The sequence below is a fragment of the Budorcas taxicolor genome, chromosome 14, assembly GCF_023091745.1.
Source record: "Budorcas taxicolor isolate Tak-1 chromosome 14, Takin1.1, whole genome shotgun sequence".
NCBI lineage: Eukaryota > Metazoa > Chordata > Mammalia > Artiodactyla > Bovidae > Budorcas > Budorcas taxicolor.
In genome coordinates this window covers 65,098,844-65,123,725 of record NC_068923.1, presented here as the reverse complement: position 1 = coordinate 65,123,725, position 24,882 = coordinate 65,098,844, and the positions used below count along the sequence as shown (strand labels likewise).

Below are 24,882 nucleotides of genomic sequence, written 5' to 3'. Positions count from 1 at the left end.
TAAAGTCTGTCACTGTTTCCACTGTATCCCCATCTATTTGCCATGAAGTGATGGGACCAGATGCCATGATCTTAGTTTTCTGAATGTTGAGCTTTAAGTTGACTTTTTCACTCTCCACTTTCACTTTCAAGAGGCTCTTTAGCTCTTCTTCACTTTCTGCCATAAGGGTGGTGTCATCTGCATATCTGAGGTTATTGATATTTCTCCCAGCAATCTTGATTCCAGCTTGTGCTTCCTCCAGCCCAGCGTTTCTCATGATGAACTCTGCATATAAGTTAAATAAGCAAGGTGACAATGTACAGCCTTGACGCACTCCTTTTCCTATTTGGAACCAGTCTGTTGTTCCATGTCCAGCTCTAACTGTTGCTTCCTGACCTGCATACAGGTTTCTCAAGAGGCAGGTCAGGTGGTCTGGTATTCCCATCTCTTTCAGAATTTTCCACAGTTGGTGGTGATCCACACAGTCAGAGGCTTTGGAAAGGTCAATAAAGCAGAAATATATATATTTTCTGGAATTCCCTTGCTTTTTCAATGACCAAACAGATGTTGGCAATTTGATTTCTGGTTTCACTGCCTTTTCTAAGTCCAGCTTGCACATCTGGAAGTTCAAAGTTCACGTATTGCTGAAGCCTGGCTTGGAGAATTTTGAGTACGTGAGCATGTTAGCATGTGAGATGAGTGCAACTGTATGGTAGTTTGCGCATTCTTTGGCATTGCCTTTCTTTGGGAGTGGAATGAAAAATGACACTTTCCAGTCCAGTGGCCAGTGCTGAGTTTTCTAAATTTGCTGGCATATTGAGTGCATCACTTTCACAGCATCATCTTTCAGGATTAGAAATAGCTCAACTGGAATTCCATCACCTCCACTAGCTTTGTTCGTAGTGATGCTTCCTAAGGTCCACTTGACTTCACATTCCAGGATGTCTGGCTCTAGGTGAGTGATCACACCATTGTGATTATCTGCTTATGGACACTCAAAGCTGTTGTTGTTGCTAATGTCATAAGAAATGTATTAGAAAGTATATTCCCACTCATTACTCTAATGAATTAGAAAATAAGGTGTTATCTGAACCCAAGAACAAAAAAAGTAACATCAAAAGAGAGAAATTACATGTGTACATGAGCATAATTATTCAAACCTTCAAATTATTCCTGCTCATGGACACTAGAATTTTCAATTTGGCCATTTGTTTTATAGGTTGATTAAGAATTTATATAATTTTTGTAATGAGTTGAGTTAGATCTCAAATTTTGAAAAAGAAAAAAATAATTTTTTCAAAATATTTCAAATCTACAATGTTCGCTCCAAAGACAATATGTAACAAAAGAGAACATTTGTTTGTACTCAGATCTTTATATATCTTTACAACAGTTATATAATGTGTAGTCAATTATAAGAGCTAGTGTGCTTCAGTGAGGGAGTTGGGAGTGAAATGAAGGGTCAGGTTTTCAGGAGCCTTAGCTTTGTGGTTCTGTTGAAGTCCCAACTCTACCCTCAAAGCTGACTGGCATGTCACACCCCATTTTAGTTCCGTGATCTTCAGTATGAGAAAAAATGAAGGGTTTTATGAGGCCTAATAATAACACTCTGTGATCTGGTTGTCAAATACAGACATTTTCCCTGGTAGCTCAGCTTGTAAAGAATCTGCCTGCAATGCAGTAGACCCTGGTTTGATTATTGGGTTGGGAAGATCTTCTGGAGAAGGGATAGGCTACCCACTCCAGTATTCTGGCCCAAAGAATTCCATGGGCTGTATAGTCTATGGGGTCACAAAGAGTCAGAGACAACTTTCAATTTCACTTTCTATTTCTACATAAGAAATTAGTCTTTAAACTTCACAATGCCAACTATAGTAAGAGATTGTCTTTTGTCCCCCTGCTACATTCCTTTATCTAAACATAATGCTTAGCTTTTTTCTGAAAATAAAAACAAATACAGCGATAACAAAAACATAAATAGTAGTTCTGATTAGTATTCAATTTTTGTCCTATTCAGCTGACAAGCAGAGCAACTTACTATTGACTGTTTAAAGCCTGCATATGATAAACACCACCTAAAAATGTTAATTAAAATAATTAATTAAGCTATATAGTTTGAGTGATGGATTGGGAAGTTCAATATTCTTGCCTGCTGAAGGTACTATAACCAAACAAAGATATATTCATAATTCCCAAACTTGCTGGTCATCACAAAATCTGGAGAGCTTTATAAAAGGCCTTAATCCCAGGTGGAGATGAACTAAACCAATTTTCCCTAGATCTACTGAAACTTAACTAGTTTGGTTACAGATCAGTTCAGTTTAGTCGCTCAGTCGTGTCCAACTCTTTGTGACTCCATGAACCTCAGAATGCCAGGCCTCCCTGTCTATCACCAACTCCTGGAGTTCACCCAAACCCATGTACATTGAGTCAGTGATGCCATCCATCCATCTCATCCTCTGTCGTCCCCTTCTCCTCCTGCCCTCAATCTTTCCCAGCATCAGGGTCTTTTCAAATGAGTCAGCTCTTTGCATCAGGTGGCCAAAGTATTGGAGTTTCAGATTCAGCATCAGTCCTTCCAATAAATATTCAGATAACTAAGGTGTTTATAAGAAGGAGGAGGGAGAGAGAGAGTGGGTGAGTGAGTAAATGAGAATCAGCCTAGATGACGGGTTCTCAGAAAGGAAAGTTGTGTGTGTGTGTGTGTGTGTACAGATATAGATTAAAATACATACTTCATTTATTATTTGTTTTGTTCTTTGCTCTCAGTCAAGGGATAAAAGGTTCAGTAATAGGCTAATTGTTTTTCTTATTTCTTCCTATGTCCTAGTTGGAATGGAGCAAAAGAAGTGATTACTAAGTTTAATACTGGAAAGTCCTGTGGATGAAGATGGCCTCTGATGGATTCAGTTCAGTTCAGCTCAGTCTCTCAGTCATGTCTGATTCTTTGTGACCCCATGGACTGCAGCACACCAGGCTTCCCTGGCCATCACTAACTCCCAGATCTTCCTAAAACTCATGTCCATCGAGTCGGTAATGCCATCTAACCATCTCTTCCTCTCTTGTCCCTTATCCTCCTGCCCTCAATCTTTCCCAGCAATAGGGTCTTTTCTAAGGTGTCAGTTCTTTGCATCAGGTGGCCAAAGTATCAGAGTTTCAGCTTCAACATCAGTCCTTCCAACGAACACCCAGGACTGATCTCCTTTAGGATGGACTGGTTGGATCTTCTTGCAGTCTAAGGGACTCTCAACAGTCTTCTCCAACAACACACTTCAAAATCATCAGTTCTTCAGCATATGGTCCAGATTTCTTTATGGTCCAGGTTTCACATTAATACATGACTACTGAAAAAAACCATAGCTTTGACTAGAAGGGCCTTTGTCGGTAAGGTAATATCTCTGGTTTTTAATGTGCTGTCTAGGTTGGTCATAGTTTTTCTTCCAAGGAGCAAACATCTTTTCATTTCATGGCTGCAGTCATCATCTGCAGTGATTTTGGAGCCCAAGAAAATAAAGTCTGTCACTGTTTCCACTGTTTCCCCATCTATTTGTCATGAAGTTGTTAGGTGGTTAGAATAGGAAAAAGGAGTCTGGAATGGTGGTGGCTAAAAGACAAGGAAGGGAAAAGCCCGCAAAAAATAGAAAGGAAAGTCTGAGGACCGGAGTGAGGACCTCAGGTAGAACAAACAGCACTCCTGGCTAGCCCAATTTACATAGGGCAGGCCTGGTGGGTGGGGGAGAAAATATATATAAAAAGAGGAGCCAAAGGGCCAGGTCTCTCTCCCTCTCTCTGTCTCTTTCTCACTCTCTGTCTCTCTCTCTGTCTCTCACTCTCTCTGTCTCTCTCTCACTGTCTGTCTTTCTCTTGCTCTCTCACTCTCTCTCACTCTCTCTCTCTCTCTCTGTCTCTCTCTGTGTCTCTCTGTCTTTCTCTTGCTCTCTCTCTGTCTCTTAGATCTCTCTCTACTCTTCACGTCTTTTGGGTCGGCATGCCCTCATGCCTCAAGGATATATTTTCCTTTATTTTCTAAATAAAACTGAACTGTAACATGGATATGTAACACGGATCTGTCCAAGAGCTGTGACACAGTCTGTCTGTCCAAGGTCTGTCTGAAGGCTGTAATGCTTGTCCATCGCTTCAAATTTTTGTTGTGACAATACAGAACTGAGGAAATTATACCCTCACCTGACAAAGGGATGGGACTGGATGCCATGATCCTAGTTTTCTGAATGTTGCGTTAGTTTACAGTTAGGCAAATTACCTTCCATCCTGAGAGGACTCTGGCTTTACCAATCTCTGAGAATTAATCATTTGCCCACTGCAAAGTACACTGTGTACCTATGCATGCCTAACTGTGCCTGTGTCAATAGGTATCTTTAAACTGATAGTTGTTCTTGGGATTATTGAGAAGAATAACATATAGGCATTTTACATTTTATACTGGTGGAGAGACCATGAAGACCAACAGTGTTTAAAAGCCCATCCCCAACGGTCTCTATAGAGTGACTTACCAAAGTTATTTTAAAATAATAATTTAGAATAAATCCCACGTTAGACTATTATACGGAGGATGATTGAATTGTTATGCTTTCAGGTTAATATTTAGTAAATAAACTTTTCAAGTTTGGAAAACATATTTATTCTAAGAAAGATAAAAATTTAAAAAAATATGGGACTATATACTTTTATTCTTTCACTCATGAAAGAAAAATCACTATTTAATGAAATCCACTACAGAGCTTGAAATTGAGTTTTCCTGCCTTCCTTTGTCTCTCACCATCAAATCCCCTCACACTGTCACTCATTACTGAATTCCATTCTTCCTCAAGGTAACACACATAACAAATGCATATGACCTTATTCCAAACGATAAGACATTAATCAGAAAGCATTCTGAGAAACATATAGGACTATTTTTTTAACAGGTATCACCAATTATTCCAAATGGATTTTCCAAGTAATAAACATTATTTAGTATGGAAAATTAATATATAAATTTCAAGCAACATTGAGAGGAGAAAAATATTTTAGGAAGCATGGTGGTAGACAGGGGGAAGCATTTCGTGACTTTTAACTTATAAATGCACGTTTATTATTGTTACTTATGTGATACAGATTAGTAGCTACACTCATACTTCTGATCTATGTCTTGTTACATTTTTTTTTCCCCCATAGTTAGCCAGGAAGAAAAGAAAAGAAAAAGCACTGGCTTACTTCTAAGTACAAGGTTTCCATTAATCTCAATTTGACTCCAATTTAGCAAATAAATTTATTTTTAACAGGAAAACCCAAAAAATGAGCTAGAAATTGAAGATATTATATACAAAGTGAAGTTTTGTTGCCTATAGGGCAAAAGCACAAAAACCAATAATGGCTTTAATAATAAAATTGCGTACATCCAGGTGTACTGAAGGAAATCTTTCCCATACCTACACAAATGCTGCAAGCATACAGAACTGTTTGTGCTAGACAACCAACAATTATTGCCAAATTAATATTCTTTTTAAAAGGACATAACTTATAATGTTAAAATCACCACTTTAATAAAAATCCCCAACACCAATCTGGGATATCACAATTTTTTTTTTCAAGATTAGTGAAAATAGAATATCTTAAATTTCTTAGCTGGATTAAGGACATTTTGATAATGAGAAAAATATATGTGATCATTTTAAAAATATTTATATGTGATTTTATAGAAGTGTTTACCATTATTCCAATAATGAATATCAACTATATTTATCAAAATATTTAATTTGCAAAACATGGATCAATAAATGTTAAAATATATATTTACTGTATCATTTTCAAACAAATTTTTGGCCACACCTTGCAGTCTATAGGATTTTAGTTACCTGGTCAGAGACAGAATCTGGGGCCACAGCAATTAATGTACCAAGTCCTAACCACTGGACCACCAGGAAATTCTCCTTATTTATATCTTTAAATGTGATCATTTCAAAATTTTAAAATAAATTTTAAAAAATTACTTCAATGTTTATTATTGACAGAGTATATTTTTCTTAAATAATTTATAGATATTGTTAGTTTTATTTATTCATAAATTATAAAATTTCCATAGTCATAAATGCATAGAGTTTTCCTTGTATCAACAGAGTTAAATAAGTTACTTAAAAAACATCAAAATAAAAATAAATAAATGACCATTTATGGGTTGATTATGTTTCATAGATAAATAATGTGTAATTTAAACCTATGAATGGCAGAATAAGTTTATGGTCGATTATATACACACATTAATGAATACTTAATGATTAAAATGATCAAAATATAAATATTCTGAGTTCACTTACCTTAAGAACATCTCCTTGTGCTAAATGAAATGTTCTGGCTGAAATATTGATTCCCTTTCCTGCTTGAACCTGAATACTATAAATGCATTCATGGTTGTTTTCATAGTTCAGTGGATAATTTGGAGAGAGCAAAATGCCTTCATTATTTGTTGCAGATGCACCACATTCAGCTGCAGGTAAAACAGAATATTGAAAAAACACAGTTTAATAGAAAGCATTATCATTTAAAGTAATGTAAAGTATGTAAGTGTAGATGTATTTTACTTTAACTAGAGTCTAACATGAACAAAATGTACAGAATGGTTCTGTGTTGAAGATGACTGATTCCCTCTCAAACAATAGATGGGAAGAAGGAACTACTAAACTACTGCCCATGTAGAGAACACTTGTACATAAATAGAAATACACAATAGTTTCAGTATTTTCCAGCCTTGGATGAAGGGACAGCATGGAAAAAGAATGAGAACAAGATATTTGCAGGATGCATTTTAAGTTTGTAGATCTCTAACTAATTTGCTATTTTAAAATCTATTTACTTTAAATTTTAAAAAAGTAAAGAAATCAGGTTTTTAGAATGATTCTTAATCTTTTCATTTTTACCTTTTTTTGAACTTGCCCCTTCTTCCTCCCACTAGTCAGTAACTGTATGATTCAAGAACTTCAGTAACAGAAAGTAGAATAAAGTCTACAGTGTCTTTGAAAATGAATATAATAGATAAAACCCACAAACCAATCAATAATGGCAGAGGTTTGGGCATCTTTGGAAATTCTATCAATTTTCCTAGTTTCAAAGATAGAATGGATTAAGGTACTCTCTAATCAGCACACAATACTGCTAACTCTCCAGGACTAACTTAGCGAAATTTTAGTGTCTAACCACTTAAAGAGAACTATGAATTTCTCATTTTTTTAAATTTAATTTTAATATATTACTTTAAAAAGATTGTAGTAATACTGCAAAATCAAATGAGTCTTTATAATTCCCAAACATGCTCTTTAGGTATCAGAAATTCAATGAACTCAGCTTTCTATCTTATCTAATAACTTGCTTCATATTACCATTTCATAGGCCAGGGAGAGTCATATTATTCAAGGTTATTACTTTTTAGAAATAAGATTTTTAAATTAATGATTCATGGGAAGAGTCATAGGAAGTATACAACAAATACACAACAAGGTGAAAGATGATGAATTGCTTTACTTTTTAAATGCTAAAACATTAACAATAATCTGGCAGAAGAAAAAGGCTAATGAGGGACTGAAAATGATCAAGAGGGAGTAGTCAGTATAACATCAACACAGAGAAAAATAATAAAACTAGTGATGTGATGCTAACAATCAACTAGTCACATGACATGTCACCTAGTAAAGCTCCTTCAAGGTACTTTTAAGGTAAAAGAAAAACAAAAAACTTCATAGACTCCCAATATTGATTTAAAGTATATACTTTATGTAGCAGAAGATTTTGTTTCCTTGAAACTAAATTGTCCTTCACAACATGAATATGGAACCAGCTGATAGAGCACAAAATTGTAGAGATTGCTATGCTTTTAATTATACTATGAAAAGTGAAGTGTTAGTTGCTCAGTCATGTCCAATTCTGCGACCCCATGGACTGTAGCCTGTCAGGCTCCTCTGTCCACAGAATTCTCCAGGCAAGAATACAAGAGTGGATTGCTATTCCCTTCTCTAGGGGATCTTACCAACCAAAGGATCGTGCTGTGTAATAATTCAATTTGCCCTCACCGCTTATCATCTGAATTACTGAGAAACTCATCAGTATAGGACACCATAACATAATACATCTTTCACTTAGTGGGAAAAAATCATTTCTATTTCATTAAAAAAAAAATTTACTGGAGTATACTTGACTTAAAATGTTGTGTTAATTTCTGCTGTACAGCAAAGTGAGTCATATATATATACACACACACACTCTGTTTTAGATTATTTTCCCATTCTGCTGTGCTGTACTGTCACTCAGGCATGTCTGACTCTGCGATCCTATGGACTGTAGCCTGCCAGGCTCCTCTCTCCATGGGATTTTCTCAGAAAGAATACTGGAGTGAGTTGCCATTTCCTTCCCCAGGGGATCTTCCTGACCTAGGGATTGAACCTGTGACCCCTGCATCTTCTGCACTGCAAACAGTTAGTAGTATGTATATGTTAATCTCAGTCTCCTAATTTATACCCTCTTTTACCCTCAGTGGGCTTCCCTTGTGTCTCAGCTGGTAAAGAATCTGCCTGCAACGCGGGAGATCTGGGTTCAAACCCTGGGTCGGGAAGATCCCTTACAGAAGGGAATGGCTACCCACTCAAGTATTCTGGCCTGGAGAATTCCATGGACTGTATAGTCCATGGGGTTGCAAAGAGTCAGACAAACTTGAGTGACTTTCACTACACTTCAACTTCACTTTCCCCCCAGTAATCATAAATTTATTTTTTACATCTGTGACTCTATTTCTATTTTGCAAATAAGTTATCCATATCATTTTTTTTTAGATTCCACATATAAGCTATATCATTTCTCTGATTACTTTACTCAGTATGATAATCTCTAGGTCTACCCATGTTGCTGCAAGTGGCATTATTTCTTTACTTTTTATGGCTGAGTGACATTCCATTGTATGTATGTATCATATTTTCTCTATCCATTCATCCGCTGATAGACACTTAGGTTCTTTCCAAGTCTTGGCTATTGCAAATAGTGCTGCAATGAACACTGGGGTGCATGTATCTTTTCAAATTATGGATTTCTTGAGATATCTGCCTAGGAGTGGGATTACAGGATCATATGGTAGCTCTACATTTAGTTTGTTAAGGAACCTCCATAGTGTTCTTCATAATAGTTGTACCAACAATAGTTGTACCAATGTCCCACCAACATTGTAGGAGGGTTCTCTTTTCTCCACACTTCTCCAGCATTTATTGTTTGCAGATTTTTTGATGATGGTCATTCTAACTAGTGTGAGGCAATATCTCATTGTAGTTTTGTATTGCATTTCACTGATGATTAGTGATGTTGGGCATCTTTTCATGCGCTTTTTGGTCATTTGCATGTCTTCTTGGAGAAATGCATATTTAGATCTCCCACCCATTTTCTGATTGGTTTGTTTTGATATTGAGCTGAATGAGCTGTTTGTGTATTTTGAAGATTAATCCTTTGTTGGTCACCTCCTTTGCAAATGTTTTATATCATCTTTGGGTTGTTTTGTTTTATTTAAGGTTTCCTTTGCTACCAACTTGATGGACATGAGTTTGAGTGAACTTCAGGATATGGTGATAGACTGGGAGGCCTGGCGTGCTGCGATTCATGGGGTTGCAAAGAGTCGGACATGACTGAGTGACTGAACTGAACTGAACTTGCTGTACAAAAGCTTTTAAGCTTAATTAGGTCACATTTGTTTATTTATATATTTTTATTTTCACTACTCTAGGAGGAGGATTGAAAAAGATCTTCCTGTGATTTATGCCAGAGAGTGTTCTGTCTGTATTTTCCTCTAAGAGTTTTATCTCCAGTCTTACATTTAAGGCTTTAATCCATTTTGAGTTTACTTTTGTGTATGGTGTTAGGGAGTGTTCTAATTTCATTTTTGCTTTATTTTATACATGTAGTGGTCAGCTTTCCCAGCATCACTTATTGAAATGACTTTTCTTAATTGTATATTCTTTCATTCTTTGTCAAAGTTTACGTGATCAGAGGAGCTTGAGTTTGTCTATGGACTTTTTGCTCTGTTCCATTGATCTATATTTCTGTTTTTGTGCCAGTACCATGCTGTTTAATTATTGCCACCTTGTAGTACATTCTGAAATCAGGGAGCCTGATTCCCCCACCTCTGTTTTTCTTTCTCAAGATTGCTTTGGCTACTTGGGTCTCTTGTGCTTCCAAACAAATTGTGAACATTTTTTGTTCTAATTCTGCAAAAAATGCCGTTGTTATCTTGATAGGGATTGCACTGAATCTATGGATTGCCGTGGATGGTATGGTCATTTTGACAGTACTAATTATTCCAGTTCAAGAACACGGTATACCCTTCCATCTGTTTGTGTCAGCTCTGATTTCTTTCATCAGTATCTTATAGTTTCCTGAGTACAGGTCTTTTGTTTCCTTACATAGTTTTATTTCTAGGTATTTTATTATTTTTGATGCTGATTGTTAGTGTATAGCAATGCAAGAAATTCCTATGTATTAATTTTGCATGTTGCAACTTTACCAGATTCATTGATAAGCTCTAGTAATGTTCTGGTAGCATCTTAAGGATTTTCTATATACTGTATCATGCCATCTGCAAACAACAACGGCTTTACTTCTTATTTTCCAATTTGGATTCCTTTTATTTCTTTTTCCTCTCTGATTATTATGGTTAGGACTTCCAAAACTATGTTTAATAAAAGTGGCAAGAGTGGACATCCTTGCCTTGTCCCTGATCATTTCTATTTTAAGTTTGCCTGCTTTCCTCCTCACTAGCTTATTGGAATCTAGGCATGCTCATGGGGTATGATAAATGTTCTCAGATAATACAGAAGATCCAGAATATACATATATGTTTATTAGTTAGATTATTTATTAGGGAATGCAGACTGCTTTAAATTATGTTATGTTATGATTCTATAGAATCATGGAGGTCTGAAAATATAACAGCTTGCAAAATACTGAACCACTCATTTATAGCCAAAGCTTTGATATTCAGAGGTTAGTTTTAAAATTAAGCTCTATCTTTTATCTATACGGTTTTTCAAGTTATTTTTCTCTATAAGCCTCAAAACTGTTTTTATTACAGTGGAAATAATAATACCCTCTTCAAGGGATGTTTGTGTGTGTGTTATTATATGTAAATAATACATGTAGAGCATTTAGCAGAGAACTGGCATACAAGGTCTTCCCTGGTGGCTCAGACCAGAATCTGCCTGCAATGAAGAAGACCCAGATTTGATCCCTGGGTTGGGAAGACATGCTGGAGTAGGGGATGGGCATCCACTCTAGGGTTCTTGTCTGGAGAATTCAAGGGATGGAAGAATCTACGGTGGCTAGAGTCCATGGGTCACAAAGAGTCGGGCACAAGAACTCAGTAAATTAAAGCTATCAATATGAATATTTTATGTATAAGTATAATGGTGGCATCATGCTGTATATAAAGAAAAATAGTTTATGATATATATATATTGCCCCAGTGTGATAGAAAGGCATTTAGGTGTGAAAACTAACAGTCTCTTCTTAATTTTGGAGAATTATTTATGATATTAAAATTATGTTAACTGAACATATCACGGTTCAATTCAGTTCAGTCGCTCAGTCATGTCTGACTCTCTGAGACCCCATGAATTGCAGCACGCCAGGCCTCCCTGTCCATCACCAACTCCCAGAGTTCACTCAGACTCATGTCCATTGAGTCAGTGACGCCATCCAGCCATCTCATCCTCGGTCGTCCCCTTCTCCTCCTGCCCCCATCCCTCCCAGCATCAGAGTCTTTTCCAATGAGTCAGCTCTTTGCATGAGGTGGCCAAAGTATTGGAGTTTCAGCTTTAGCATCATTCCCTCCAAAGAAATCCCAGGGCTGATCTCCTTCAGAATGGGTTGGTTGGATCTCCTTGCAGTCCAAGGGACTCTCAAGAGTCTTCTCCAACACCACAGTTCAAAAGCATCAATTCTTTGGCACTCAGCTTTCTTTACAGTCCAACTCTCACATCCATACATGACCACTGGAAAAACCATAGCCTTGACTAGACAGAATAGGTATTAAGTGACTTCTAATATAAACATTGGTTTTTAGTATAGAATTTAAAGGAGAGTTTCCTTTTATATGAAAAATAACCTGCTTTGGTCATATTTCAATATTTCAGTTGGTTCTAATGGAAGACATTTTTACATATTGAAGTATAGGGAAATCATTCCAGCTAATTCATGATTTAACTTGAATTTTATGCCAATTAAAACAGCCTGTTTGTAGTTTACCAAAAATATATCGCACATCTGCTTCAATAATTAAAAAAATAAGTTACACTGACCAGAAGTAAAGAATACCCATGTTAAAAACAAATATTAAATGTCTCCTTTCCTGAGATCCCGATGTTGGTACTCCTTTGATTTATAAGACTCCCTTCACAGGTGCAGATGACACTCTGACTCACTATACACATGGCGATTTTTTTTTTTTTTGAAGCCTTGAAATGATGTATTCCTAACTTGTTTGATTTTTTTTTTTCTTTGTTCTGAAAGGATATAAAACTGTACTAAAAACTATGCTTCTTTGGAGCAATTCTTTAAGTTATCTGAGAGGCTTGTCTCCAGGCTATAATCCTCACGTTTGCTCAAAACTTTTTTCTATTCTTATTTATTTAATATGTCCATTGACATTTCCATTGTAAAATAGCTACAAATTTGGTGAAATAACAATCAGGACTGAAACCAGAACAGAAGAATAAAGGAAGAAAATCTGAATTAAATTAGCACATTTCTCATTTAGTCAGGACTCATTATAAACTGTGGGCCCAGAACAAACTTGAAATGCACTGTACTTGTTGAAAACATGTTAAGAATTTCAAGAGATCAACAGAACATTAAACTAAGCATGGCCCTTCTCAGCATGAAGCCCCTACTGTGGGACTGCATGGATTTCACATCCATAAAGCCAATTCTGCATTTATTTTTTGTAACAAATCTACAAAGTAAAACTTATTTTCTCCAGTTTTATAGATGAAGACATCAAACTGAGCTTCCTTGCTAAAATTGGACAAATGGTGTGTATCAGAGCTGAGATTTATTTATCTGTCATTGTCCATGGTATTAAAGGGGTGAACACATAATTTCTCTTTCAGATCAAAATCACTTTTTAGTGTGAAATGAGGGATTATTAATAACTATCCCACAGAGCAGTTGTAAATTAAGACTATTCCAGATAAACTGAGCTGGATCGTTTTTTAATTTATACTTTGATGCACACACTATTTAAAGGCATTATATTAAAAATTAAAAGCATTATTTTGTGCAAGCTGGGGCATATGCTGGTAGTCAGAATACATATAATGTATAAATCTGCATTCTATTATACATAATTATTAATGCTTGGAATGATGATCTCATATCATGGAAACATCTTAAACATACAAAGATGAAAATCTGTTCAGAATGTGCTACCTATGTATACAGAAAAGCAAACAAATTTAATTTTTATCAGTTTTAGTAAAATAAAATGTTGTACTAACAATAAGTAAAGGAGGAACTTATTTAGCCACAGTGCTAAACCCCAGAAGTTATGTGATTAATAAACTTTTTACATGGAATCTCATCTTTGATTTTGGGGTCGCAAAAATCGGACATGACTGAGCGACTTTCACTTTCACTTCAAGTCTAGCAATGAACATATTTCTATGTCTGTTGCGTACTAAGCTAATGCAGTGATATTTTCCAAATGTAAATCTAATCCTGTACTTTATGCCTAACAAATACTCACCATCAGCAAATCAAATCCACAGAATGTCACATAAGGCCATTTAAAATGTTACCCTTGCCTTTCTAGCTATTACCCACCATTACTTCCCCTGGACTTTGTAATTTGCCTATCCTCAGCTATTGGCCCTTTGCTACAGTCTCACATTCCAAGCCTTTGTACATTTTGCTTTTCCCACTTGTAAGCACAACCTCTAGTCCCAAGGGATGCAATTTAAGGGTCCAAATAAAGAAGAAAATGACTGAATAAGAAATAATACTGTTACAGTTCTTTCCAGCATCAGGTGGTTGTGATGGTGTAAGAAATAAATCAAACAGCATTACATTGAATTATCAGGTATAATTCCCATAAACAGTCCAGGCTGCAACGTTCATGAATGTCCAGGAAAAATACTTAAACTATGATATTTTTCATTATATATGATGTAACTATCATGCACGTTTTTACAAGGCATATTATTGGCAAATTGTTATTGAATATTCTCAAGATATATTACAATTAACTGAGAAGAGAATCTAGCAGCAGAACAGCTAACCTTAAGAGAGGAGAATGGCTATTTAATTCCAGGAAGGTAAGGTTATTTTAAAAAAAGACAAAAAAGCCAACTACACAGTAAAGAAGAGTTTGAGTAAGGGAAACTACAAAATCCAAGTTGAGTTGAAAAAAGATGAGCTGAAAAATAGTAATCTCCCATCATAATGACATTTACAGATGTGCAGCTGTCACTGAACAAACAAATCTGTGACTTATTGCATCAGTGCAATGCTAGGGTTTCAGTCAGGTGCTATGACGAATTACATATATAAGGTAATTGCTACTAAATCATGTCCAGCTCTTTGGAATCCATTGGCTTGTAGCCTGCTAGGTTCCTCTATTCAGGCAAGAATACTGGTTGTTGCTGTTGTTCAGCCCATAGTTCTTCAGACACTCTGTCTATCAGATCTAATCCTATGAATCTATTTGAACCTATTTGTTACTTCTACTGTATAATTGTAAGGGATTTGATTTAGGTCATACCTGAATGGCTTAGTGGTTTTTCCTATTTTCTTCCATGGACAAGATGGCGGAGTAGAAGGATGTGTGCTCATCTTCTCCTGCAAGAACTCCAAAATTGCAACTAGCTGCTGAATAATCATCTGCAGGAGAATGTTGGATCCCACCAAAAAATGATACCTTGCATCCAAGGGCAAAGGAAAGGCCCCAACAAAATGGGAGGAAGGGTAAAATCATGTTTAGAATCAAACCACATACCTGCCAGAGATGCTTGGAGGGTACAAACAAAACCTTGTGTGCACCAGGACCCAGGGATGCCACAAGAGACTGAGCAAGACCTGCCTTTGAGTGTTTGAGTGTCTCCTGTGGAGGCATGGGTCAGCAGTGGCCTGCCATAGGAACAGGGACTCTGGCAGCAGCAGACCTTGGGCATGTGGCATGTGGCTTAAGTCCTCTTGGAGGAGATCATCATTAAACCCACCATAGAGCTTTTGAGCAGACAACCCACAAACTGGAGAACAATTAGAGCAAAGAAGTTCTCACACTGTTGCAAAAGTTCTAGGGCCCACAACAGATTTCCCAACCTGGGGATCTGGTAAAGGGACGGAGAACCCCCAGGGAATTTGACTTTGAAGGCCAGTGGGATTTGATTACAGAACTTGCATTGGACTGGGGAAACAGACTCTTGGAGGCACAAAAAAAAAACCCTTGTGCTCACCAAGTGCCAGGAGAAAGCAGCAATGACCCCACAAGAGATTGAGCCAGACTTGCCTGTGTGTGTCCAAGACTCTCCAGGGGAGGCATGGGCCAGCAGTGGCCTGCTACAGGGTAGAGGCCCTGAATACAACAGTCCAGGGAGCCACAACATGCTGGCATAAGTCCTTTTGAAGGAGGTCACCATTATAGCCAATGGAAACAGGAGGTCACCATTACCAACAATTGAACCATGAGAGACTTTATTTTTAGGAGGCTCCAAAATCACTGCAGATGGTGACTGCAGCCATGAAATTAAAAGACGCTTGCTCCTTGGAAGAAAAGTAGTGACCAACCTAGACAGTGTATTAAAAAGCAGAGACATTCTTTTGCCAACAAAGGTCCATCTAGTCAAGGCTATGGTTTTTCCAGTAGTCATGTATGAATGTGAGAGTTGGACCTTAAAGAAAGCTGAGTGCCGAAGAATTGATGATTTTGAACTGCAGTGTTGGGAGACGACTCTTAAGCATCCCTTGGACTGCAAGGAGATCCAACCAGTCCATCCTAAAGGATATCAGTCCTGAGTTTTCATTAGAAGGACTGATGCTGAAGCTAAAACTCCAATATTTTGTCCACCTGACGTGAAGAACTGACTCATTGGAAAAGACCCTAATGCTGGTAAAGATTGAAGGCAAGAGGAGAAGGGGTTGACAGGATGAGATGGTTGGATGGCATCACCGACTCGATGGACATGAGTTTGAGGAAGCTCTGGGAGTTGGTGATGAATAGGGAAGCTTGGCATGCTGCAGTCTATGGGGTTGCAGAGTCGGACAAGACTGAGTGACTGAACTGAACCGAACAGAACCATTACAGCCATTACTCCCACCATAGTTTGGCCTCAGGGAGGAAACACAGCCCCACCTATCAGCAGAAGACTAAAGATTTATGGAGCATGGTACTACCATGGTCAGAACAAGTTCCAGTTTGCCCGACTGCTAGCATCTCCCATCAGTAAGCTTTCACAAGCCTTTTAACCTTATCCATCAGAGGCCAGACAAAATGAAAACCACAACCACAGAAAACTAACCAATCTGATTACATGGGTCACAGCCTTGTCTGACTTAATGAAACTATGAGGCATGCCATGTAAGGGTATTCAAGACAGACGGGTCATGTTGGAGAGTTCTGACAAAATGTGGTCCACTGGAGAAGGGAATAGCAAACCACTTCAGTATTCTTGCCTTGAGAACCCCATGAACGGTAATACTGGAGTGGTAACCATTTCCTTCTCCAGGGATCTTGCAGACCCAGGGATCAAATTTGATTCTCCTGTGCCTCATTTTTCACTTGCTGAGCAATCAAGAAAGCCTATATATATATAGGTTATATACACACACACATATATATATATGAAACATTTGCTATAATAAATGCAAGCTTAACAGAGTATATTGGTAGGTAATGTACACTAAAATATTTGAAATGGCTAGAAGCAGATAATAATATGTTCCGATTTTGAAAAACTGATCAATTAATTCATTTGATAAAATTTATGAAATCTTTATTATATACTGGGCATAGGAGGTAGCATGTTGCAGCTCCTCATATAATTTACTTTCTAGCAGAAAAAAAGATGTTTACTTTGCAATTATCCAAATAAACATACAGTATGTGAAAACAGGGAGTTGGAAGCCCTGATTTTTTTTTTTTTTGAGTACAGTCAAGACTTCCCTGAAGAATTGAAATTAGTGATGGCAGAAGGTGGGTTGGGAGAAAGAATAGCCTACACAGAAGGAATGGGTCTGAAAACATAATGAGGTGCCCATAAAAGGTTCTGAGACCTGAAAGATACAGTATGAGAAAGACTGTGGTAAAAAACCTACCTGCCAATGCAGGAGCCATAAGATAAGCGTGTTCTATCCTCGGGTTGGAAGGTTCCCTTAGGGGAGGGCATGGCAACCCACTCCAGTATTCTTTCGTGGAGAATTCCCATAGACAGAGGAGAGGCTGGTGGGCTACAGTCTATAAGGTCACAAAGAGTCAGGCACAACTGAAGTGACTGAGCATGCATGCAATGTTAATTTAGAGGCAAGGTCTCTGTTGTTTACCTGGTATGATGGGGGGGAATGTGTTTTCTGAGGTATGTATGAAAGGAGAGTGTCACTAAGTGGGTGGTAGAAGATGAAGAATAGAGGAGAAGACTGAATGAGCTACACTACATGAAATTTTTGTTTTGAGATTTTGAGTTAGAAAACTATTGCATCAAAGTTCAGGGTCTGCAATATTTTGTGGAAGTGAAGAAAGCACAATTTTCCCTACCTTAATGTAAGCTCAGCACCTTTTTTTCTTTTTTCATTATTTGGTCTAGAATGAATATATGTGTTTGATAACTAATGTCACTAACTTATAAAGCCTAAATTTGTTAATATACGTGTGCATGCTCAGTTGCTCAGTCATGTCTGACTCTGTGATCCCAAGGACTGTGGCCTTCAAGGCTCCTGTCCATGGAATTTTTCAGGCAAGAATACTGGAACAGGCTGACAAGCACTCTACTCCAGGGGATCTTCCCATTCCAAGGACTGAACCCGTATCTCTTGTGTCTCCTGCAGCAGCAGGCAGATTCTTTACCACTAGTGCCATCTTGTTATTATGAGTTTTCTACAAAATAATCAATGTCAAATAATCACTATTAATTAGGTGATAATAACTCTTCTGATTTTAACTGAATGATTATCTTTAAATCAGATGAATTAATAATATGAAAACATTACACAATTTAGCAGTATATTGGGAAAACATTATTCTAGAGAATAGTCTCTCATTCTCTTTATAGAATATAATTATGTTCTATGCAATCTCCAGTCTACATTCTGCTTATTATGATTCCTTTATTTTATGAAAAACAAGTCCTACTCATATAAAATACCTTTTAAAAATTTAAACCTACAAATTAACAAATCTATTTGCATTATCAATATTAAACTCTTTGCTGAATTGAAAATATGTCAGTGAATGTGGCTTTGTTTGGATGGGGTAGGAGAGATATGTGTACTGAATTCAGGTGATAAGAGTTACAGCTACAGTGTGGAATTCAGTAGAACTAGGATACCCACTGAATTTCAAGTTTTTCTTACAAAAAAACAGTACACCCTATGCATCATTTATCTCCATTACTATTAAAAATAAACAAAACAACAAAATCTGGTGGTGTCTAATGTGTGCATACTGTTATATATTTTCAGATAAACTGGTAAAATATTTTTCAGTAATTTGAATGGGAAATTTGAAAATGTCTATGAATAGAGAAGTTCACAATTATTTTTAAGAATGGCAAAAACCACCACAATATTGTAAAGTAATTAGCCTCCAATTAAAATAAATAAAAAACAAACAAAAATAAATAAATTGCCATTATATTAAGACTCATTCTCATAAAAAAAAGGCATTTGCAATGCAATTGAATCTCATTTTGAAAGCATCATGGGTTATTTTAAAAATGCCTTGTGAAAGTGTTTAAAATAAACTCAACTTATATTATTCAAAAGAAAAAAAAAAACTTAGAAAGGTTTTAATCCTAAACATATGGAGTGTTAAGAAAGGTGAAGCATTAATATACTTCCATATGTTTAATTATTACTAGAGGAAAAATAATGGTAATATGTGATTATGTTCATAGAAGAGAGTGTGGGAAGATTCAAACTGCTATATTCAAATCAATCAATATTTTGTGTCAAATATATGGATTTATTTATTTTTATTTTTTTTTACTTTTTATTATCTAATTGAGCTCATTTTGTTTCAAATCTAATTTCTACTGTATTTCATCAAATTAAAACACCATTGATTGTAAGAGGCATCATCATTTTACATGATTCTAAGAAAAGAAAACATGTTACCAATAAACTATGGTAGTCATTGAATGTGAGATATATACCAATTTCAGATATATTAAAATTTTTCGAAAAGAGTGTAAAATGTAAAATATAATAAAATGTGTTAATGAGATTTAATATATTTAGGAACACGTCTAATATTCCTTCATGACTTGGCAGTATTAATAACACATTTGTTTTTTAGAAAATTTTTATCAGATTTTTTTTTCTGAAATTGGTATTAATGTTTGGATTTTAGAAAGAAGTGAAAATTAAAGTGTAAAAAGTTATTAATTTCCTTATGACAACACTGAAAATATGAGAGCCATTAGTATTACTTGTATAAAGTCAGTTTTTTTTTCCTTCCCGTGGCTCTTCTTAGACAATAGTGATAACTGGCTTTCTCTTTCTAGACTCTCTAAATATAATTTGTGTATATAACCAAGAACAAATTAGTGCTTGTTAAAATTATTTATAAATAAACTGTATTAAAATATTTCCAGTAGGAGAATTTAATTTGTGATTTGATATTTTTTGCCTTAAAATTCATTTTAATGCATTTTCTATATTCATTTTTTTACTATGAAAAATCACAGTAATCATTATTGCCATGCAGACTCATTCTATAAGTTCAAAGCATTTTTTTTAATCAAATATAAAATTTCCAGTGAAAAAGTGTGAAGGAATTCCTATAATCCAACATCGTCCTTTCATGGTTTCTTCCTTCCATAAGCAGCTATTGAAGTTCTACTGTGCTGTTTATTTATTCATTATAAATAATATTACCAACAATAATACTTAAAGACACACAAGGTACTATGTTATTTAGGTTTTTAGGATAAGCCCTTGTCCTAATGTAATATGTAGTCTAGAGGACAGATAGACAGGGAAAGTGGTACATGTATGAATATGCAATCTGTAATGTGATACAAGTTTGTGCAATTGCCTGGGATGGCCAAAATGAGGAATCTATACATTTTAAAGTACCAATAAGAAAATAATGTCAGGGACAACTTCATGCAGTAGGTCATCCTTAGTCTGACTCAAAGAAGTTATTCCAATGCTAATAAAAATATATGAAAAAGAGATTCCAGGCCAAGGAAACCACTAAAATGCAAACACATATGGACTGACACAGTTAAAATAACCAGTGGCTCTATATGCTGTTCTACGAAATTCATATTTTATCACACAGGCACTGGAAATCCATTGTAGCATTTTAAGGTGAAAAATACAGTCATATTTGAAAAACCCATTAAGGCAGTTCTATAGGGAATGGATTATAGCCCTGGCTTCCTAAAGGGAGAAAGACCTAGAGAAGATTATTGTAGTATTTCAATTAGAAGGTGGTGAGAACTTGGACTAAAATGATGGAGAAAGAGGAGATAAAAAATAAAAATTATAGAAAGAGGAGTTGCTTTGTGTACATTGGTGAACTTTTGTACATGATGAATTCAGTATATCTATGGGATATCAGGAGAGAAGTCCACTAAGGAGCTAGATACATTTGTAGTCATGGGATAGATATTTTAAATCACAGACAAAAGAATTTATCCAGGTAAGAGATATAAATTGATAAGAAAAGCAAACTTAAGTCCAGAAATCATGGAGCACCAGAAAAGGCAAAAGGGACATTCACAGAAGGTGGCAGCATGGAAGAATAGGGAGGGGATAGTTCCAAGAAAAAATCTCAGTAGTATTGTGTCAAAGAGAGTTAAGATGAAAAACAAAAATTTACTACTTTGGGTAATTAAGAGCTTGAGAAAGAGGTAAGACAAGACTTTAATGATATGGCTATAAAGGGAGTTAGAAAAATACAAGGATAGCCAGCAGTGACTCAGGTTTAAAGAAATATTTTGTTGTTGCTGTTGATATTTGTGTTGGTTGTTGGTTTGTTTTGTTTATTTTGGTTTTTAGGTTATTTTAAACTTAAAAAAATTTGAAGCTGTTTATGTTACAACAGTACAGACATATAGGCTAAGCGGGTTTTCAAAAGTCATCTCTGATTCTGAGGACTTAATAGTCTAGTATCCTAAGTGAAAGTGAAAGTCGCTCAGTCCTGTCCGACTCTTCACGACCCTATGGACTATACAGTCCATGGAATTCTCCAGGCCAGAATACTGGAGTGGATAGCCTTTCCCTTCTCCAGGGAATTTTCCCAACCCAGGGATTGAACCCAGGTCTCCCTCATTGCAGGCGGATTCTTTACCAGCTGAGCCACAAGGGAAGCCCTTTTTAGTATCCTAAAACCAGAGTAATAAATTTACTTGAAAAAATCTGTGTGATTTAAAATGTGATAAGTGAAGTCAGATTTAAATTCCACATATACTATAATGACTGCTATAAAACAAACATACAAAGAAAGTGACATAAGAGTATAAAAAATACATTATGTTGTCATTTTTAGATGTGATTCATTATTTTAAAATTCAGTGAATAAAATGATATTAAGGATGTTCAAAACATGTTTCCTATTCAAAGATTAAAATACAGTATCTTTCATCTAAGATAGTTTTAGATTAAGTACGCAATTAATAAAGTTCTCTCCTGGGACTGGGGAAGAATGAAAGCAGAAGATGGGAGCAGACAACTTCTTCTTCATGTGTTTTCCTGTATTACTTTAGCGTGAGTACCATCTCGCTAACATTTTTAAATGGAAGGATAATGAAGCAAATAAGGGACACATAGTTTCTTAAATATTAGGGTTATTTCCACGCTATTGAGTGTTCTCTACTACTAGATGAAACGATTCAAATGTTATAGTAAGCAAAAATTTTTAAAGCATACAAAAAATACATTTTTAGAGGTAAGTATTAATATAATGAATGTGTAAAGACTATGTTAGCTGAGTTAAGGTATTGAAATAAAACATGCAATTACATTAGGAAAAATAAAATCTGCATTAAGCAAATCTTGTCATTTAAGCAGGATTACTGATTTGCATTCATTGTATATATGAAATAAAAATTGTTCTGAAGATAGATGATAGCTATTTATTCCCATTTAAATTATCCGTAACCAATAATATTTGTTTTTCAAAATGTAACATACAACTTTTCATTTAAATGATTTTTTTCAGGTGGGGTTAACTCTTTGAATTCAAGAAGTCCTAAAAACTTTAAGAACTGTTTCCAAGGCTCATCTCCACAAATACAGTCAATAATAATTGTTTGGCATTTATTATAAAAAAATTTCTGGTATGATGTGCTGATCCTGCTCTAATCTTGAATTGAAAGCCCTGTTTCTCACACTTAGAGAAGCATATAAAGGAGCCTTAGTAAAAATAAGGGAATGTTTCGGTCTCTCAGAATCTCTGTCCTTTGGGTAACATACATAGTCCCAATTCTCTGATATTTTCTTAGTTACTATGACTGAGTTTGAAAAGTGTGTGTGTGTTAGCCACTCAGTTGTATCTGACTCTTTGAGACCCCATGGAATAGCCTGGCAGGCTATTCTGTCCATGGAATTCTCCAGGCAACTGGAGTGGGTTGCCATTTCCTCCTCTAGGGGATGTTCCCAACCCAGGGATTGAACCCGGGCCTCCTGCGTTAAAGGCAGATTCTTTACCATCTGAGCCACCAGGGAAGTGAGTTTGAAATGGCAGTGGTAAATATGAGATTTTCCCAGCTATTTCAAATCCAAGTTACTTTTAATTTCCCCACTTCTTTCCTTCTTCCTGGTGATAAAGAACAATTGTATATGATCTAATTAACCAATAAATAATTGGTGAAGGGCCATTTTGACTAGTACCTTTCTAGTTCTGCAGAAATCATAAAAGATCCCTTCCACGTTTCTAAAGAACAAATAAACAAAAACAAAATCTAATAAGGAAAGTCCCTAGTCCCTTCATCAGCTAAGCATTATCTTCTTATTCTCATCTCTCAGCTATACTCTGGAAGAGAAAGGGAGTAGACTTCAGGCCCTGAGAGTCCACTGAGACTGCAATGGTGGCCTTCTCTTTGGCCAATGTATATAATGTCACAATTTCAATTCAGGGAAAATCCTCATGCTTTCCTCCTCAAACTGTATAAAAATGTACATGCTAGGTACTCAATAGTTACATATACTGTAAAGCACACTAGAACTGATTTTTGGGAAATTGTGGCATTTTAGGTGAGGTGTTAAAATGTGAGAGGATTTACTATGGTTTGAAACATTTTTTTGCAAACTAAATATATCAAGAGAAACAATATATTAACTTAGTAATTTCTAAATAACTTCACAATGGGAAGTTTTAGCTCAACTTCTAAGGTTTCATGGGGATAGAAAGACTGAGGAGTTATATTCATAATGTGGACAAGACTGGATTTTATATCAGTGAATACAACAATCAGGAGATAAGAGTCCCAACTCTACATATATGCCAGCAGGGATACCGTCAGGCTGCTAAATACCTTTCCAAACATTCCTTACAGGAAGCATTCTGGTCCTGTAAATTCTGGTCCTAATAAATCATACCTACATTCTATGGTATGTAATAAATTAACCCAAGGAAATGACTATCTTGGGTCTTGACACTGTAATTAACTAACTAGTTGTTATTTTCTTGATATTAATAGCTAAAAGAGTCAGAAAAAATATCTTCAGGAAAGAGCAGTCCAATTTTGAATGAGCACTTAGGATTTCACAAACACATACACACACACACACACACACACACACACAATCCAGAAACCTAAAAACAATTCAAACAGTCAGAAGCAAGATAGTGAAGGTTTGATAGTGCCAGCTGTATATTTTGCTCCAAAGCATAATCCGTAACAGACTATTGGCTTTGGAAGAAGGCTTTTCCATTCCACTATGTATGACTCTTCAGTACTAGTGTGGCACTTGTTGCAGACAATACATGTTGAGTAATTTTTATATTCCCATTATGGATTCTAGCTAATGAAATTAAATTCAAATGTGCCTTCTTGGGTCTATTGGACAACCGAACTGTACACAGAATAGTTTGTCAAAATAAAATGTAAGAATTCCAATTCCCCTTCAGTGATGAGAAATATAAGAATGTAAAATATAGCACTGTGAATTTAAAACTTACATTTTAAACACAGGATAGATGAATAGAAATCCTAATGCATAGCAGAAATGGTGCTATTTGCTGGGAATAGAGAAGATTGAAATAAAAAAATTACATAAATTGTTATGTGATATGTTATGTGCTATAAGAACACATATGAACAACTTCAGTGGGAGCACTGTGAATGGAATACACAATTTTGTCTGAGAAGTTGAGGAAAGCCCACAGAGAAAGTGAAACCTATTCAGGTTTTGAAGACATGAAGTGCACTCTGCTAAAACAATTGGACAATATCTTTGGTTTCCTTAAGAAATATCTCATCTCATTATGTTCCCCATGTTCTTAAGAGACATTAACAACCAGATGTAACAGATATACGAACATTGAACTTTTATTTTAAGAGAACTAAGGTCTGCATGAATGTGAATAAGAAACTATTCCACTTCCCTAGTCTTCTCTGCATCAGTTTCTTAAGGACAGTAAATGGACTGAAGATTCATTGAAGACCATAGGTGTACATTCCCTGTCTTGTATCAAAATGGGATGTAACTAATAAATCATAA

General features: G+C 35.9%; 1 protein-coding gene across 1 annotated transcript in view; it reads right to left on the bottom strand.

The window, feature by feature from the left end:
• CSMD3 (CUB and Sushi multiple domains 3) overlaps positions 1-24,882 on the bottom strand; it is a 1,391,498-nt gene that overhangs the window by 345,741 nt on the left and 1,020,875 nt on the right. Inside the window, exon 23 of the mRNA XM_052651435.1 lies at positions 6,294-6,463. Coding sequence (XP_052507395.1) covers positions 6,294-6,463 — 170 coding nt within the window. The remainder of the gene's footprint in view (positions 1-6,293; positions 6,464-24,882) is intronic.